The sequence below is a fragment of the Schistocerca piceifrons genome, chromosome 1 (genome assembly GCF_021461385.2).
Source record: "Schistocerca piceifrons isolate TAMUIC-IGC-003096 chromosome 1, iqSchPice1.1, whole genome shotgun sequence".
NCBI lineage: Eukaryota > Metazoa > Arthropoda > Insecta > Orthoptera > Acrididae > Schistocerca > Schistocerca piceifrons.
The window spans coordinates 388350664-388370493 of record NC_060138.1 but is presented as its reverse complement, the minus strand read 5'-3'; the positions used below and the strand labels follow the sequence as shown (position 1 = coordinate 388370493).

The 19830-nt window shown below is 38.5% G+C and overlaps 1 protein-coding gene across 1 annotated transcript in view; it reads left to right on the top strand.

The window, feature by feature from the left end:
• The window catches only part of LOC124789840 (serine-rich adhesin for platelets), a 159023-nt gene extending 139536 nt beyond the window's left edge, over nt 1–19487 (top strand). Inside the window, exons 5-7 of the mRNA XM_047257342.1 lie at nt 3470–3646; nt 10803–10994; nt 14605–19487. Coding sequence (XP_047113298.1) covers nt 3470–3646; nt 10803–10994; nt 14605–17762 — 3527 coding nt within the window. The 3' untranslated portion in view covers nt 17763–19487. The remainder of the gene's footprint in view (nt 1–3469; nt 3647–10802; nt 10995–14604) is intronic.
• Nucleotides 19488–19830: the final 343 nt, after the last annotated feature.

Sequence of the window (19830 nt, the reverse complement as noted above, 5' to 3'; positions counted from 1 at the left end):
AAGGATGTAGAGGCTTATCTCTCTAGGGGTAAGATAGATACTGCCTACAGGAAAATTAAAGAGACCTTTGGAGAAAAGAGAACCACTTGTATGAATATCAAGGGCTCAGAGGGAAACCCAGTTCGAAGCAAAGAAGGGAAAGCAGAAAGGTGGGAGTATATAGAGGGTTCATACAAGGGCGATGTACTTGAGGGCAATATTATGGAAATGGAAGAGGAGGTAGATGAAGATGAAATGGAAGATATGATACTGCGTGAAGAGTTTGACAGAGCACTGAAGGACCTCAGTCGAAACAAGGCTCCGGGAGCAGACAACATTCCATCAGAACTGCTGACAGCCTTGGGAGAGCCAGTCCTGATAAAACTCTACCATCTGGTGAGCAAGATGTATGAGACAGGCGAAATTCCCTCAGACTTCAAGAAGAATATAATAATTCCAATCCCAAAGAAAGCAGGTGTTGACAGATGTGAAAATTGCCAAACTATCAGTTTAATAAGTCACGGCTGCAAAATACTAACGCGAATTCTTTACAGACGAATGGAAAAACTGGTAGAAGCCGAACTCGGGGAAGATCAGTTTGGATTCCGTGGAAATGTTGGAACACGTGAGGCAATACTGACCCTACTGACTTATTTTAGAAGGAAGATTAAGGAAAGGCAAACCTACGTTTCTAGCATTTGTAGACTTAGAGAAAGCTTTTGACAGTGTTGACTGGAATACTGTCTTTCAAATTCTTAAGGCGGCAGGGGTTAAATACAGGGAGCGAAAGGCTATTTACAATTTGTACAGAAAGCAGATGGCAGTTATAAGAGTCGAGGGACATGAAAGGGAAGCAGTGGTTGGCAAGGGAGTGAGACAGGGTTGTAGCCTCTCCCCAATGTTATTCAATCTGTACCTTGAGCAAGCAGTAAAAGAAACGAAAGAAAAGTTCGGAGTAGGTATTAAAATCAGTGGAGAAGAAATAAAAACTTTGAGGTTCGCCGATGACATTGTAATTCTGTCAGAGACAGCAAAGGACTTGAAAGAGCAGTTGAACGGAATGGACAGTGTCTTGAAAGGAGGGTATAAGATGAAGATCAACAAAAGTAATACGAGGATAATGGAATGTAGTCGAATTAAGTTGGGTGATGCTGCGGGAATTAGATTAGGAAATGAGACGCTTAAAGTAGTAAAGGAGTTTTGCTATTTGGGGAGCAAAATAACTGATGATGGTCGAAGTAGAGAGGATATAAAATGTAGACTGGCAATGGCAAGGAAAGCGTTTCTGAAGAAGAGAAATTTGTTAACGTCGAGTGTAGATGCAAGCGTCAGGAAGTCGTTTCTGAAAGTATTTGTATGGAGTGTAGCCATGTATGGATGTGAAACATGGACGATAAATAGTTTAGACAAGAAGAGAATAGAAGCTTTCGAAATGTGGTGCTACAGAAGAATGCTGAAGATTAGATGGGTAGATCACACAACTAATGAGGAGGTATTGAATAGAGTTGGGGAGAAGAGGAGTTTGTGGCACAACTTGACTAGAAGAAGGGATCGGTTGGTAGGACATGTTCTGAGGCATCAAGGGATCACCAATTTAGTACTGGAGGGCAGCATAGAGGGTAAAAATCGTGCCGATTCAGAAGGATGTAGGCTGCAGTCGGTACTGGGAGATGAAGAGGCTTGCACAGGATAGAGTAGCATGGAGAGCTGCATCAAACCAGTCTCAGGACTGAAGACCGCAACAACAACAACATGCATGGGACAGTAATTCTGTACATCTGCTGCTGTTAGTTTTTCCGACCGATGGTGCAGGTTGACGCAGAATGTTGCAAAGAGACCATTATTTGTTCCAGGAAGGCAGGCGCAGATGTGAAGGTGTTCCGATGTGCTTCGTACACAGTAGGGTGATGAAATGATTCAAATGGCTCTAAGCACCATGAGAAATAACATCTGAGGTCATCAGTCCCCCAGAACTTAGAACTACTTAAATCTAACTAACCTAAGGACATCACACACATCCATGCCCGAGGCAGGATTCGAACCTACGACCGTAGCGGTCACGCGGTTCCAGACTGAAGCACCTAGAACCGCTCGGCCACATCGGCTGGCAGTAGGGTGATCCTTCTCTCTGGTGGTCAGGCATGGACGACCGGAACCTTGACGACGAGTACGCCTGCCTGCACTTTCCCGTGCAATCTAACGTCGGCCACTGTCGCATCCGAATGCCCCACAAATCTGCATATTTCACAGTTCGACCATCCGGCCATACGGAGAGCCACTATCTCATTCGAGTACGCCGCATCTACTTGTCCTTCACAATGACCACTGAGATCCGACACTATTCACACACCCCTATCTAACTTATATACCAGGCCTGGTAACAACACTAAACAACAACAACAGTAATGTACTCTGGTTGCAGTTCTAACTGTCACAGAGAATTGAAATTCTAATTACGTACTCACCCGCCGATGGAGTGTACGTGTACGAAGTTACATTGACATCCGACCGTGTTTTCTGGGTGCTTCACTATTTTTTCTCAGCCAATGTGTATAATAATGAGCATTAGTTGCAAACATTTTTATTCAAAAGATATTTTTAATCTAGCGATACCATTTAAGTTTACATGAAACACATTGCAATGAGTGCAATTTGTCCATTTCACTACTGCATAATTTGTTCTGGGTGAGTGATTATCTTTCTACTGTTATCTTTTAATTTTATGGTATCGGACCAGATTATGTAAGAGTGTTAGTAACAAAACTGTAGGGTGAGCCGATTCAAACAAAAGAGTTAAAACGAAATGAAAACTCTCGCATACATTTGTCATTTTCCAAAGTGCAGAGGACTCATCTACCTCAAATATATGCACGCGCTCTTCTACCTGTTCGGTATGTTGCAGTATTCGGACATTTATGGACTCTTCTTAGATGTTTTTATCAACTGAGTAGTTCGTATCCACCCTATTTTCTCCCATCCTCCTCCAGCTTTTCTAGGCGCTCAGTCCGGAACCGGGGACTGCTACGGTCGCAGGTTCGAATCCTGCCTCTTTCTAGGCGCTCAGTCCGGAACCGGGGACTGCTACGGTCGCAGGTTCGAATCCTGCCTCGGGCATGGATGTGTGTGATGTCCTTAGGTTCGTTAGGTTTAAGTAGTTCTAAGTTCTAGGGGACTGATGACCACAGATGTTAAGTCCCATAGTGCTCAGAGCCATTTGAACCATTTGAACCTCCTCCAGCTTAGCTAGAACACTATCCCTAATTATTTTGATATCAACGAGGAGATAAACCGTATCCATCTTCTTCTGCGAGTGAAATACCAGATTAATTCAGCAACAGAGCTCCCTAGGACGGTAGTTAAAAAAAAAATGTCGTACGTGTCACATGTGAACCTGAGCTGTCTGATCTGAGGCCTCTTGAGCGCTGATTACTTACTTAGGTGTTTGTTTTATTTGCATCACAAGCAACATAGCACCTTCCATATGTTGCAGTGTGCGTGGTGGACGACGTGCTGTACCGCGCGGGCGACTCGCTGGCGTCGGCGAACGCGTGCGAGCGGTGTGTGTGCATGCCGCCAGACTTCGTGTGCTCGCCCATGGCCTGTCCCATGAGCCCTGGCTGTCGTGCAGTACAGCGATCTGGACAGTGCTGCCCCGACTACCACTGCGGTGAGTCACACACATCCTACGATACAATCAGAACTTGAACTTCGCACACTCAGAGGCTTTTAATGCTGATATCTTGACCACAGGCCCGTTGTTAGGTGTTTTGCCGCTCTAGGCGAGAATTGAAAAATGGCTTTACCTCTTTTTTACTACCATCGGTTTCTCCGATATCCTCCCCCTCCACCACCGCCAACATCCAACGGCACAACAACCCAAATCTCTCGTTATGCTTTTAATCATTAAACTAAAGTCATCATTTTCTGGGACCAGTCCTCAATTTTCGTGCTTTATCCTCCGTTCCTGATCGAGGACAACAACTGTCATTAATTTCTTATTTTTTGTCCTCAGTTTTTGAAATTTCCCAAATTAATTTAAATAATAAAAACGTGCTTTTATACTGGAACTCAGCTGAATATACCGGTGCAACCAAATTTGGCATCAATTACTTGCTTTAATTAATTGCGAGAAAGCGGACTATAATCCGTTTATCATAAGAATAAACCTGATGTAAACAAATACAAACGCGAAGATTGGTCAGAAGCCGTATCACACATACACTGGTGTTCTTACGCACTTGGAAGTAGGTCCTATTTACGTATTAGATATCTTATTATCAAGTTACGTTAAATGAAACTTTAAGATATTCAAATGTATTAAAAGCCATCAACGTTTTTCGTAACCACACTATTGCTACGTACTTTTTATTTCAAAAATCGTGTACAGTCATAGCCTCTGCATCGTTGTGCTCTGATTGTCGCGCTGTTAATGCACAGTATGAACATGGCCGAGGCCGCTTTCTGTTCCGCAGCGAAACAAGCGCGTGGAGCACGGTTAAAAAATGCCGAGAAATAGGCCGTTCTTAATGTTTTTCATAAATTCACAGAGATAATCGGCTTTAAAGTTTTCCCAGCGTATACTATACATTTGATAACAATCTCATTTTGAACGTAAAGCGCATGTAAACCGAAAGTGGTTATTCGTGCGTTTGATCTAAACTCCCCAGCATCATTTTTTTCTCTTCAATTTGAAATACCTACATCTCGTAATTATAAAACTCATCATCATTTTTTACGAATAATGCACGTCGTCTTGTTTCCAGTTACATATGGATGCGAAATTGCTGATTCCATTTCAAGTTCAAATTCTTAACAATAGATGTTTTTTGGAATATTGTTCATAAAAGTTGTTTAAATTAAGAAAAATTTTAAGGCAAAATGAAAAACCTAATCCTTTTTATTTGGACTATGTCCATCGTCTTATACTACAGAGGTAGATAAGTATCACAGACACATGAAAAACAATCATTTTCACAGCATCGAGCACGTCATACAAATGCTACATTTTTACGTTTGCTATTGTGCTACTACAATATGAACCCAATAGAACTGATCTGGAGCTAAGTTGCGGGATTTGGCCCGAGAAGTAACAAGATTGTTAAACTGCCAGACGTACAGGAACTAACGCAAGCAGCTTTTTCACGCGTCACAGCCGAACGCTGGCGGGATATAGAACTGCTCGTCATAACAAAAAGAGAAAATGCTGCGCCTGGTTGGCTTCATGGATTCTATTGTTGATAGGCTCGTTATCAACGTAGCGAGTGACACTTCCAGAACTGAAATGTATTTCTCGGATTCGGATAAGGAAGGAGCTAAGAGATTCCCAGACGACTGACTGTAATAATACCTTCAATTGCCTTAATATTTAACTATACGATGAAATCCTTCAGTACACCCTACGTTACACACAGCTTGTGCAGAAAAATTACCATATGGTTAAGTCGGGAATTATCATCATTCTTGTTTTTAATCACAATAATACGTTAGCTAAACACGACAATTTGTTGCGCGTTTCGTCTAGTCGTCTAAGGAGCGTATTGTGGGAGATTTTTTATCTTTTTCAGCACCCACTTTCTGCAATTAAATAAATAAACGATTCCTTCTTTGTATTTTTATTGAGAGTTCTACAACAATGTTTGCTAGCTTCTGTGTGGTTGGGTGTTAAAATCTCGGCAAAATTGCTGAACGCAATCATCATTTTGTTGTAATGCAGTGCAAGTATTTGAGGAAGTTTCGATCAGGTTGCATAAAGATGCTGGAACAGTCAAAATTCGTTTCAGCAACATCATGTTAAGTTACTCTGCTTTAAAACAGATTTTAAATGAGTACAGTGGATGATGGGGTATGCAGCAATGAATATTATAGAACCAACTTTGATTTGCAAATAATATTGTTTTGTTTGCTTCAGCTGCAGAAGAATTGCAAGAAAGACTTTATGAACTCAAAGATATAGAAAAAAGCTTAAAACAGCAATGTTACACGATCAGTTGAGAAGTTCACATACTTTGAGCAAGGAAACAATGAGCAAATGGATATGAAAAGAGAAAAATAATACAACAAAAATGATGAAATCATCTGAGAAGTTGAATCTTGTATATAAAAGTAAATTTCCATTGCACTTGAAATGTAAAATCTGCAATTACTATGTACCGATTGTTCAAGTCTATTGCATTAACAAACTGCCTGTTGGCTTCCGTCTCGGGTTCTTCAGCCAACATTTGTTTCGTGATTTTTCTGATGTTTTGCCAGCACAAGTGGCAGACATTGTCAAAGCTTCACCCTCCATTGCTGGTGGCAGACTGGAGGGTGAAGCTTTGGCTATGCCAGCCACACGTGCTGGCAAAACATTAGAAAAACACAAATGTTGACTGAAGAACCTGAGACAAAAGACAACAGTCAATTTGTCAACAAGCAGCCATGAAAGCTTTAACAATTTTGTACTATAGCACTGAGATGGTCAAAAATTGAGATTTGTTTGCTCCGTAATGGAAAGCACCATGTTGGAAACGTAGAGATGATACAAATAGTAAAACATACATAAAAGAATAAAGAGACATAGAGGATGCTACAGTACAAAATCAAAAGAATAAGTACAGCATATAGCCAATGGTCTGATGAAATATGAACTAAGGCTATATCTTTTTGTCGAATTCTTTGTGAAAAGAAACAAGCTAGATATGAACTGGCAGAAGATGGGTAGTTAAAAACAGGAAACTGCTAGGATATAATATAATAATTAAAGCTGAAGACTAGTATGTGCAGAAGTCTAAAGTAGACCCTCAGTAGCCTTAGTGACAATGAGTTGATGATGATGATTATGGTGGTGGTGATGATGATGACATAATCAAATGACAATTAGGCATGTGTTTAGTGTTTGATATTTTCATTCTCATTCACTGTTATCTGTTCATCCCATTATGAAGGAGGACCTCCACGAATATGAGACAAATCAAGGTATACAGTAACATAGAGAAGCAGTGGTTACAAACTAATTCTAAATACTCCATTGACAATAATCAAGTATTATAATATTTGCATTTAAGATAACTTACAGACATTACAATTAGGGGTAAAGCAGCTTCTTTGGCAAAAAAGAAAGGAAAAAAGAACCTTGCAGATTCCACAGTTCTATTAAAATGCCACAGTTTATCACCTACCACTACGTTAATGTTTACAAGATCAAACCAGAATAAGTTGTAAGATAAGTACTAAATTAATATTTACATGACCATATTACCCTAGGCTGCAGTGGATACACTGGTTCCCATCAGATCACCAAAATTAATCAACTATCGTGGCCAGTATTTGACTGGGTGCCCATCCGGGAATGTCGCCTACTGTTGACAATTTTTCCTTTGCCTTCATGACAGTGGAGACAGGAGGGATGGTGGTGTGAAGTCCATAATCACCAGTCTTTGTGCAAATGTCCTGGATTAAAATTCCAAATCTCTCTGCAGTGGCTCATGAAGTGAGGGCATATGACATAGTTGATGGTGATTAATTCATCGGATGGGGGTGTTAAGCCCAGAGGGCCCCTTGGTGCTCTTTGAGAGGACTAGACTATGTGCTGGCACTGGGTTTCCCCCTCTCCCTTCTCTTATCATCCCCAACATCAACATGACACGACACTATGCGCACACCATTACAGCTATGTACAGTTACACTCACAGCTCTCACACTTTGCGAAGGAAAGTGCCTGTGGGTGCAGAGAACAAGAAAAATCTTTACCATTAGGTAACTGAATCTGCCCTTCAGGGTCTTCCAACCAGTCATGTCATATGAATTTTACTTTATGACCATACTGATAATTTTAATAAGTCGAATACAAAGTATTGATGTTCAAAACTAATATTTCTTTTCCATTAGATTATTTGCATATAAAGAATTAAGAAATAATATTATGGAACATTAACAATTTGTATTCATGTTATTAATATGTCTATGTTCCTCCAAGAACTGATGGAATATGCTATGCATAATATTGATAATTATCAAAGAACAACAATTATTGCAGGCATGCTGTAAAAAGATGTTAACAACTAGCATAGCTACATGGCATTCAGCTAACAGGAATTAATGACCCTTGGATCAACACAATCAGATTAATAGATGCCTAATGAAGTGAGCTTTTAATTTATTTTTGAACTTCTTGGAATTCCCAGTTCTTGCTTTGCATCACACAGAAGTTTGTTGAAGATTTCTGCACCAGATTACAGATGCTCTTTACCTTAGACAAAGAGTGGAAGTCGACATAAAAATTATTTTTAGATTTTGTATTGTGGTTGTGGTTCGGTGTGTAAGTGGCAGACTACAAACCCAAAAGTTTAGGGAGCTAGGATTTTTTTAGTCACTTCATTACTTCTTTCACCTATGGCAATGGCTTGTTAAAGTGAAATATGCGAAGTTGCACTGTGGTTTGAAGGCCAAATTAAAGTATAAGCCAACTGAAAGGTCAGACGAGAGCAAGGGCATAACACCTCCTGTGAGACCTTGCCTAGAAAGACACTGTGGTGTTCAAACCAACTTATGCATTGATGACAGATTTACTGTTTTATGGTTAAGGAAGTCACAAGATCATTTGAAAATGATTTTATAATTGGAAATAAACAAATTTAATAAACAGATGTATAGGGAAGGGAATATAGGAATTCCAAGATCTTTGAAGATGGAATGCACAATATGTGATTGTCTACTATGCACAAAATACTTCATTCAGTTTAGTTGCACTGTTCAAGTAGACCATTTCAACAACAAATGGAACTGAATATATATATATATAAGCAAATGCCTTCATCTCTCAGTCACTGGATGCGGATAATGGAGGGGCATGTACTTAGCACACCACTCTCCAGGCCGTATGTCAGTTTCTGAAACCGGAGCCACTACTTCTCAGTCAAGTAGCTCCTCAGTTTGTCTCACCAGGGCTGAGTGCACCCCTCTTGCCAACATCGCTCGGCAGACCGGATGGTCACCCATCCAAGTGCTATCCGAGCCCGACAATGCTTAACTTCAGTGATCTGATGGGAACAGGTTTTACCACTGTGACAAGGCCATTGGCACATTAATTTCAAATTGTAGTAAAAAGTCTGCAAATTACCAGTCTGGTTCATAACATGATATGACTATGAAGTCTTTCGCGATGGAGTCCTTGCATAAAAAGTTCTCAGTTTACTTGCCGTGTCAAATTTGGATAAAATCCCAAGCATTCAATGACTACCTCTGTCATCTTCGTCAGGGGCAAAACTGACTGTCGTGGACCGGTGAGGCTTCCGCTTTTATAAGCGATGGACGGCTTCTCATTGGCTGGATGACATCATGGTGAAAACGGCGTGTGCGCAGATGGCGGTCTCTGTATCCATAGATTTTGATTGTGTGCTCTACCCAGCATTTGTTGATCATTTGAATGGTATACATCAGAACATAAGATTTACAGTGGATGTGGAGAAGGATGAGAAGTTACCCTTCTTAGATGTGCTGGTGGAGCGAAAATCAGATGGATGTCTCGGACATTCAGTTTACAGAAAACCGACGCATACAGTTTTATATCTAAACGTGCATAGTTTTCTCCACCCAGCTCAGAAGAGAGCTATGCTGAATACCTTGGTACGCAGAGCAAGGACTATTTTGGACAAGGGTCATCTCGGCTCCGAGATTAACCATCTGATGACGGTATTCACAAAAAATGGATATTCTGATCGTGATATCAGATCTACTATGGTGAAGAAACCTTGGAAGGACGCTGTTCAAACAGATCAAGAGGACCAACACATCGCGTGGCTACCATTCCGTGGAGCAACGACCAGCAAGATCGGAAGATCAGCAGAGTCCTGAGCCGGCAAGGAATCAGATCAGTCTTCCAGCCACCCAGGAAGATTAAGGAAATGTTGTGACCCGTGAAAGAAAATCTCGGCATGACAGTACTGGGAATTTACAGCATTTCTTGCAAGTGTGGCAAAAATTATATGGGCCAGTCTATAAGAACTGTTGCCGATCGCTGTGTTGAACATCAGCGTCACCTGAAATACAGGTATCTAGAAAAATCAGCGGTGGCTGAGCACAGTTTGTTAAATAAACATAAGATTTTATTCGATGAAACAAGACTACTCGCTCATGCTTCAAACTTTTGGGACTCTGTCATCAGGGAAGCAGTTGAAACTAGACTCTGTGAAAATAACTTCAACAGAGACTCCGGTTGTGCACTCAGCAATGCATGTAAGCTCTCAATTGATAAAGAAAGAGCACAGAGGGAGACTTCTTACACTCCTCGCAGTTCTCCGCCTGTTGCGATATGGCGCTGCAAGCAACGCTGGATAGAGCGTGCAATCAAAATCTATGGACACAGAGGCCACCATCTGCGCACACGCCATTTTCACCACGACGTCATCCAGCCAATGAGAAGCCGTCCACTGCTTGTAAAAGTGGAAGCCTCATCGGTCCACAACAGTCAGTTTTACCCCTGATGAAGATGACGGAGGTAGTCATCAAAAGCTTGGGATTTTATCAAAATTTGATGCAGCAAGTTAACTGAGAACTTTTCATGCATGGTTCATAACAGCCAGAAAAATTGTTTACAGGCTATTTTGAAACAATAATTTCATTGCTATTGGAATCATATTATTTGCACATTGTCAGTGCAGTCAGTATGTGTATCAGTATGTCTACATGCTAAGATCTTATTGTAGGTAAATCTTCTGTGATTCCCTGCGACTGGAAATGTTTGCCACAGATTCTATTGACTATCTTACTAAATTCAAGTCATACAATATTTTGTTGAAGGACAATGAAGTAAAGTACTCACTGTGACACTTGACCTTTCCTTACAGAATGTGAGCTCAATGGGCAGATATATCAGAATGGTGAAAAGGTGCAAGCTGCTGAGCGTCCGTGCCATGTTTGCTACTGCAGAGGTGGTTATGTAGTCTGTGCTGCACTTGAATGCTATCGCAGACTTGACTGTGCTCCAAGATATGAACCAGGTGCCTGCTGCCCCAAGTATGACCACTGCCCTCCTCTGGGTAAGTATGGCCACAAAGAGCAACAGGAAGCATTAAAAAATCATTCATTCTTTTTTTCTTTAAATTGTCCTGTCCCATGTTTCTGTCATGTAAAAGAGCTTTCAGTGATTTGGAATGCATCAATATTTAGATTATGTGACTGAAGGAGCTTTTAGATGCTACATTCAAATTAACTATCGTCAAACTGCTAAAAGCTATTTATGCTCACTCAAGTTGATTTTAGCATACAAAATTAACTTGATTGCTGCTGCTTTTTTAATGACATTAAATAACTGTTGTTTATCTCCTACTGCTAATTTAAAATCAGTCTTGATGATCAGACAAACTGTTGCACTGGCTACTAAAATCCATATTTCATTCATGGAATTGTAAGAATAATTTATTTCTTACTTTGAGTCAGGCAGAAGCTTAGTGACACACCTCAATAGCTGAGCATGTTAAAGTACTCGCTTCTGAGAGACTGAAGTGTGCTGGCCCTGGGTTGAATCCGTCCAGTAGATTTTTTATGTGTGCCAGTATGCTGGCTAGCTTGGATGTGGTTTTTAAGCAGTTTTCCATACCCATTGAGGCAAATACTGTGCTGACCCCCATGCCCTGCCTCTGATACATGATGTGCAACACACCTTGGAAAACAATGTCATATGTGACCATGCACTTACACTAGTCTCAGTCAGAAGGGGTACACTGAGTCCACCCAGAGGGAGGAGGGTATGGGTAGCCACTGGCAGTAGCTTTAAAATGCCTTTGGGACTGGTGGTGACCTCATCATAATAATAACCTCTGTACAGGTATGATTTATTCTCAGCGAAATGGGAAATGAGCTACACCAGTCCTGACCTGGCATTGACTAGTATAGTACATCAAAAAACAAGAAAGAAACTTACTGATCACTACTGTTCCGTAAACATTTTTCTTGTCTTAACTGTGTTGACCAAGGAGAAAATTCTTAAAGACAGCAAAATATAACCTTATAGCAAACACAATGGAAATGGTTAAGAGTATGAAGTGAATTTATGCCAGCTTCTTGAGTTGTTTCTCTCTGTGTTAACTCCAGGTAGAGAATTTTACTCAAACTAATTCAGTTCACGTGTCACCCTTAATGTTCATTTCTGGTACCAGCAGATAATTTTGATTATTTAAAATTGTACAGTATTAATTGTTGTGAGACTGTGAAACAGTGATGAGACATTTCAGGTGTCACCTGTTCTTCTTCTTTTGGGTTTAGGTTGGATGCTCAGTTAGTACACTTGTGTCATAAAACAACACTGAAGGATCTAAACAATGCTTTAAAGATAAAATTGCTGTTCTGGATTTCAGTTTAAAGACTGGTTTGATGTTGCTTCACTTCTGCATAGTTACTGGAATCTACATCCAGTTGACACTATTTACAGTGGCCTAGGCTTGGTCTCCATCTACAATTTTTACCCCCCTCCACTTTCCTAAATATTCTTTCCACTTTTTGACCTTCCCTCTTTGCTTAACACTGGCCTGCCATCTGAGTTCTTGATTTTGAGACTACACAGTAACATTAAAACAATCTGGCACAGTACTTTAGCAAAACGATACTCTGCAATAAGCTGAGAATAATTTAGCAAAATTCTAATTAACTTCAATTTTTTTATCCTTGCACATGTGAAAAACATAAATAAATCACTAGTTCATTTGAAACAGAATACTTGGTTTTATAAACACTTAGGAGGGGACCTTGCATAGGTTCATGATCAGGATAGAAGATACGGCTCCAAACACAGATTAATAGCATTTGGATTAATATTAATATCACTCACACAAATTAACTGGTCCATGCTCTGATACATATCTGTATGTATGAAGTTGGTGGAGCAGTGGCGAAGTTGTGGTGGCAAGGGACGTGGCAGGTAACTGTACTCATGGCTCTTGATGTTTTAATGCTCTGTAAAATTTTTTCTTGGTAACATTTATTCAACTTATTAGAGCCATTCCTTATTGCCAAGAGTACCAAGCAACAGCCAAATCCACATCTGAAGATGTGTACCATGCAACAAATAGCCACTGACTGCGTACCATCCACACCAAGGAGCCGCCCAGTTCTACCGCCAAAACCACGTTTTACATTGCGCCATGCCACTTCCCTGTGGAGTGACTTCACTACATCTTTTACATTTTACAATACAAGTGCCCTAAGCATGAACCAGCTTCCAGTACACATTGTTTATCTTATAAACTTACACATATTATAAATTTTCATCATTTTAAACAATCATTTATCTTTTTTCCATGTACACATTACAAACTTTAAATTTCCTGTCACAAATCAATGACCTTAACTAACAAAGAATAAATATTTCATAATTACAGACACAAGTTGCATAATATAAACCTGCTTCTATTTGATATAGGTGTTACAAGCTCCTCGCACATTACTTCTACTTGATTTTGTGCAGTTAACCTTGTACTCACAAACAAAAATGCTGTGTTTTCTGCCACCACATTTTGCTAATTCCCACTATCTCTAACTTCAACACACACACACACACACACACACACACACACACACACACACATATATATATATATATATATATATATATATATATATATATATATATATATATCAAAAAACAAAGATGATGTGACTTACCAAACGAAAGTGCTGGCAGGTCGAAAGACACACAAACAAACACAAACATACACACAAAAAAACAAGCTTTCGCAACAAACTGTTGCCTCATCAGGAAAGAGGGAAGGAGAGGGAAAGACGAAAGGATGTGGGTTTTAAGGGAGAGGGTAAGGAGTCATTCCAATCCCGGGAGCGGAAAGACTTACCTTAGGTCTTTAAATATGTCTACTTGCATCTGTATACGTGTGGATGGATATGTGTGTGTGTGCGAGTGTGTACCTGTCCTTTTTTCCCCCTAAGGTAAGTCTTTCCGCTCCCGGGATTGGAATGACTCCTTACCCTCTCCCTTAAAACCCACATCCTTTCGTCTTTCCCTCTCCTTCCCTCTTTCCTGACGAAGCAACCGTTGGTTGCGAAAGCTTGAATTTTGTGTGTATGTTTGTGTGTCTATCAACCTGCCAGCACTTTCGTTTGGTAAGTCACATCATCTTTGTTTTATATATATATATATATATATATACCTATTCTTTACTCTGTTTAGTTGCTTAAGTGATCAAACATTACAGCTTTCAATTCTTAGGATGTTAGATTTGTTGTTCTGAGTAATCTCTGCTGAGAGACCTGAATGGGGGACTCTCTTTCCTCTGGTGTATATCACCAAATATTGAACCATACATTAATGCTGCCTGTCCTCAGGAACATAATAAATGGTCACTGTGAGCTGTAGCAGCTGTTTCTGTGAAATATCTTACATTTGTGCCACTAAATTAACATTTTAAAAATGTTCATCAACCCAGTTAAAGTCACTTCATTTGAAACCCATCCAAACTGCAGAAAAGAAAGTGCAGAACATCAAATACATTAGTATCCAAAATAGCCTAAGCATCTATGTTTCAAAGGAATATTTGTCTTATTACATCAGTTCACTGGCCAATATTTTTTAAATTTTATTTTAAATGTATAGTAAAACTATGTAAAGTTATAAATCAACAGATTTTTTTATGTTTACAGAGACCATAAATAGGAAACGTCCACAGTTTCCTGTTCCAACTATGGCAGGAGACACTGATAATCACATACATCGTACATTGCTACTGGATGAAGACCAGCAACTGGATTCAACCAATACAGATGAAAGAGTTTTGAGATTAGGAGAAGTTTCAGGTGCTACAGCAAAATCAAATACACATGAAACTGATGTCCCACAGAGTGATGAAGCAGTAAAATCTGAGGAGCAAGAAGGGCCAATGATCACTGAAGATACAGCCAAAATTAAACCTATAATTCAGAAAGAGGTGATTTCATATGAAGTAACAGAAGCAGCAACTGAATCAAATTCGTTTGAAATGCTACAGACACCTAATTATTCCAAAGAAGCAGTGAAAGACATTATAACAGATGAGAAACCAAGTACTACTAGTAGGACAGTTGCAGAAATACCAGGCTCAACAACTGTAACCATTCAACCAAACCTGGAGACTATAACTGATAGTGCCAATGAAGATGTAACAGACAAAACTACCTTGAAACTTCTAGAAAGTGAAGCTGCTGCAAACTCAGAAAAAGTCACTCAACAATTCAGAACTGAGATGTCTGAAAATAATGGTGGTCATACAACTGAATTTCAAAATGATTTAGATGTTTTGGGTGCTACTGAAAGGAATACACTTGCTGAAACAAATTCATTTGTAAAAAAATCCAACCAACAAACAAAAAATGAAGGACATCTACCCACGGTTACTTCCTTTCATGCAGATGAAAACCTGACAGAAGATCCCAGTGATGGTCAGGATATTTCTACTGCTAGTACAGTGGAGTATTTGACAGAAGGTGACACAGTGAATCTTGAATTTCAAGAACACAGTGCTATCACTTCTACAGTTCAACCTGACAGTGATAATGTTTCAGTAAGTTTTGATAACGAACCAAGAGCAAATGAAGAGTTCCCTGAGGCTTTAAATAATGTACAAAATGACTTTGTTACAGAAGAAATAGACCAAACCAGTGAACATTCCTACACCACTCAAGGTATCGGCAGTGACAGTTATACAACAGAGAGCTTAGTTCATCACATTACTAAGTCTCATGAGCTTGAGACTGAAGCAAGAGAAAATCAGTCAGTAAACAAAGACCAGTTTGACATTAATATTGTTACACAAAAAGCAAATGAAGAAAATGACAGTACCAGTGATAACGAAGAAAAATTTTCCCTAACTGAAAATGAAAAAGCTGAAACACAGAGAACTTCGCCCATTATTACAAATATACGTGTCACAGATGATGACGAGTTTGATGGTGGAATAATAACCGATGATGATGAAGAATCAACTGATGATAACAGACCACCAATTACTACTGACAGAATAATTTACAAGTATGATAAACATGACAGCAGAAAGCCAACTACAATTGAAGCTTTTGGAGTAACAGACAGTGGCTCAGCATTTGACGAAAAAGTCTCAACAACAGATTATGATAAGGAGTCTAGTCAAACTACAACAGAAATTCCACATGAAACTTCAACAGGAATAATAATCAACCAAAAAGATAATGTAGCTTTTAAGTCAAACAATCAGCACCCTACTCCAACAACAGAATTTGAGGAATTAGCTTTGAGTGTTGATCTAACTACGTTAGAAGGAGTTACAGAAGAAACTGACCTACTATCTCAAATTAACAATGAAACTGTTAATACTTCCTCAATGACAAATGCAACAAGGCATGATGAGGTGCTCCTGAAAATACTTGATGGAAATGCAAATAATTCTGTAATAAATGGAAACAGTTCTGAAAGCAGCAAACTTATCTCGCAAGAAAGTTACAAAATGTCAGATGATATTGAGAGTCTCCCACAAAATGGAAGCTCAGTTGCAGATTATGACAAATCTAGTGAAACTGCAGAAAATATTGAAGTCAAGCCTCAAAAGCCCACTGATGTCCAAAGCAGAACACATCTCTCTGACTCAGATGCATCAGATACATTCATAAGAGAAGAACCACCAGTGTTACTGTTTAAAGATGAAATGGCACTTCATCAGATGGATGTAGTAGTTGCAGAAGATGAAGAAGAAGCAAGTAGTGCAAAAGAAGAGCAAACTGAAAAGGTAATGGATGTGATTCCACCTTTAAAAATGGACAATGTTACAAATGATACACTGCCTTCTGTAGCAACTATTACTGCTCAAACAAACGATGCAGAAACAAAGAAACTCTTGGAAAAGGGTTACATGACTGGATTTCTAAATGATCAGAGTGGAATATCTCAGAAAAAATATAACATGAGTGCTGAAGGGGGAGGTGACGTTCTTACAACTGAATCAGTTATCCATGAGGAAAGTTCTTTTACAGAAAATATTGATTTAACAACAACAGAAGACAATACCAGTCCAGAAATTTCAATGGAAAGTAAGAGTATACCCCAGGAAAGAATTTCTGCAGTAAAAGTGGCTGCAGACAGTTTTCTGGATGCAGAACATGTAGAAACCACCACAGAAATTACGACTGAGGAAGCAGAAACTTTTCCCACTTCTGAACAACCAGTTACGACAGAGAAAGTTACAGAGCAACCAAAAACTGATGTACCTGCTACAATGATAAGTAATTATAATGGGACATCAATAAATCAGCAGTCCGCAAGTCATGATTCACACATAAAAGCCATAACAGGAAACAGCAGCTCAACTGATGAAGCACCAAAAATACTGCCAGAAGTTGTATCATTCAGACACAATGTGTCATTAAGTGGAACTGAGTTGCAGCAAAACGTGTCTGAATCACGCCAGGAAAAAACAACTCCTGAAACAGTTACACTTCCAGAAAGCTGGTTAAAAAAAGCAGAAAAAATAACTGAGGAAGAAAATACATCCATCTTAAGTACGACAGATGTTACAGATGCAACAGAAGAGTTCACTGATAACACTACACCAAATGATTTTTCTAATTCAGCTGCTGAATACTCTGTTCATACTGAAAATTCACAGAAATTGATAAATCACAACACAGAAAGGAGTGACAATGGGGAAGACAGTGAGCATATGCCAGGCAGTGAGGATGAAGGTCCAGGACAGACAATAAAAAAGAGAAATTTCCACAGTGAAGACAGTGAAAATCTTGATAAACATGACCTTCTTGTTCTGCAAGAATTCTTTAGGAAGCTGTATCACCATTAGAATGTGATGGCCTTTTCACTACAGAACATCATTTAGTTTGCCTGCATATTCATACATTTTCATCTTTCACAACTTATTTAAATGAACAGTTCTCATTAAGATTCATCTTGTACATGCATCTTCATGTATAGCTTCAACAGTATTATATTGCTCATTGTTAGTTTGATTTGTCTATGTTAATTGTACATCAGTTGCTCAGGCATTTAATTTAGTATATCTTTTTGCAATAGTTATTTGTAGTATTATAGGAAGTATGACTTGGTAAAATATTAGTACTTATTCCAAAAGTACCATCATGACTACAGTTATAAAAGAAATATGTGTAAGCATGAAGCAAAAGTAATATTTATTGTGGGTTAATGAGATATCATTAAGGGGAAACTCCATCACCAAAATGCTTCTGGAAACAATTGTAAGACAGAACACTTTTTGCATGGCTCAATTAGGTTTCACAGCTTTGTCACTGGATATTGTGAGAAGTAAAAAATATGGGAAGCAGAATTAGCATGAAGTTCACCTATAAGGTGTCATATTGCTAGTCTTAAAATTTACAAACAAAGCTGATAGAAGTGCAGTGAACTTAAATGTAGATTTATGCTGTTTACTGATATTCATGTAAACATAAATAAATGTGTTTCAAAGCCATCACATGTGTAAGTAACATGAGTTGTTGTTTACACAAGTGTTTTATAGTTTTGAAAATACTTTTCTACAATTGTTTTGGCTCTTCCCTTGTACAAATTTATTTATTTTATTACCTCCATGCATTCTCTTGACTGCAGTCTATGGAATGATTTAAAATGTGGTGTTCTTCTCACCAGCAGAGATATTTATTCTACAGTTGACATGTTCATAGTTTATGTTATGTTGGAATGAGACATTATGTGTGCATTTTGTTCTGGAGATTTTGATATTGCCCAAACAATATGTCGCAGGTCTGCAGATTATCCGTCCGGGTAATATGAGTTAAGGTAACTGCTTGGAATTCCAAATAAAGTGTATGTAAAGAAATTTGTCAGTTTATGATATTACAATGACAAATCATTCTGAGAAGAAAATTACCAAAATCTGGCTGAAAGATGAACCATTCAATAGGTGACTGACATTGACAAAATAAAACATTATTATCAATGAAATAATTTTATCTTTTAATTAAGATTTTAAAAATCTTTTGTCAATGCCATTCCACTACATAATTGTTAGTTTCCCACTCAACAGATGGAAATTTACCACATCTTACAAAATTTTGCTGTAAAAATGGAGATATAAAATAAATTGCTCACAGTATGTGAAGTGTAGGTGCTATTAACAAGCCAATGAATACAGACATACTTTTAAGAAATGCAAACTGAAACTGTAAGGTGAACTGCATTTTCAAGCTGTGATAGTTGCTTTATGAATTATTATAGTGCTATCAACAGTTGAAAGTTACATTGAAATCTGGTGCAGATTCAGATCTTTGTGTGTCATAGAGACCTGCAACTTTGCATATTGATATTTTATTATGTAATACATTAAATGTTAAATACAGGGAAAATGTGTCAAACACTGAGACTTCTCAAAAGACTGAAATTTAACCTTAGAACTCCTAATAAATGTATGGAAATAATCATTTTTCTATACAGATGTCTGTTGATGTGACACAAAGCTTAATATTCTGTGCTGTATGGAAATAGATATCATGTAAAAAGTATTTAAATAAAGTGTTTTTTATGTACTTATAAATGTTTGCTTTTTCATCAAACAACTGATTAAAAAACCAATTTAGGAATATTTACTTAGACATGCGAACCATACTCCAAGGAAGACAAGAATTATCAACAAAAAATTGTTTTTTTTTCCTAGATAGATACATTGTAATTTTGGTTGTAATTGTCTTTTGAATTCAAATCAGTTTATTTTCTTAAAAAGTCTGGATAATTTACGCATAATAACATTTGTCTACACAGTTCAGAGATAGTTAATGGAACAGTGATTGGAACTGAAGAAACTGGCCACGTTTGTATGATGTTGCTAAGTATGCCACATCAATGGAGCTCAGAAACTAGTGCATGACACAGAAATCTCA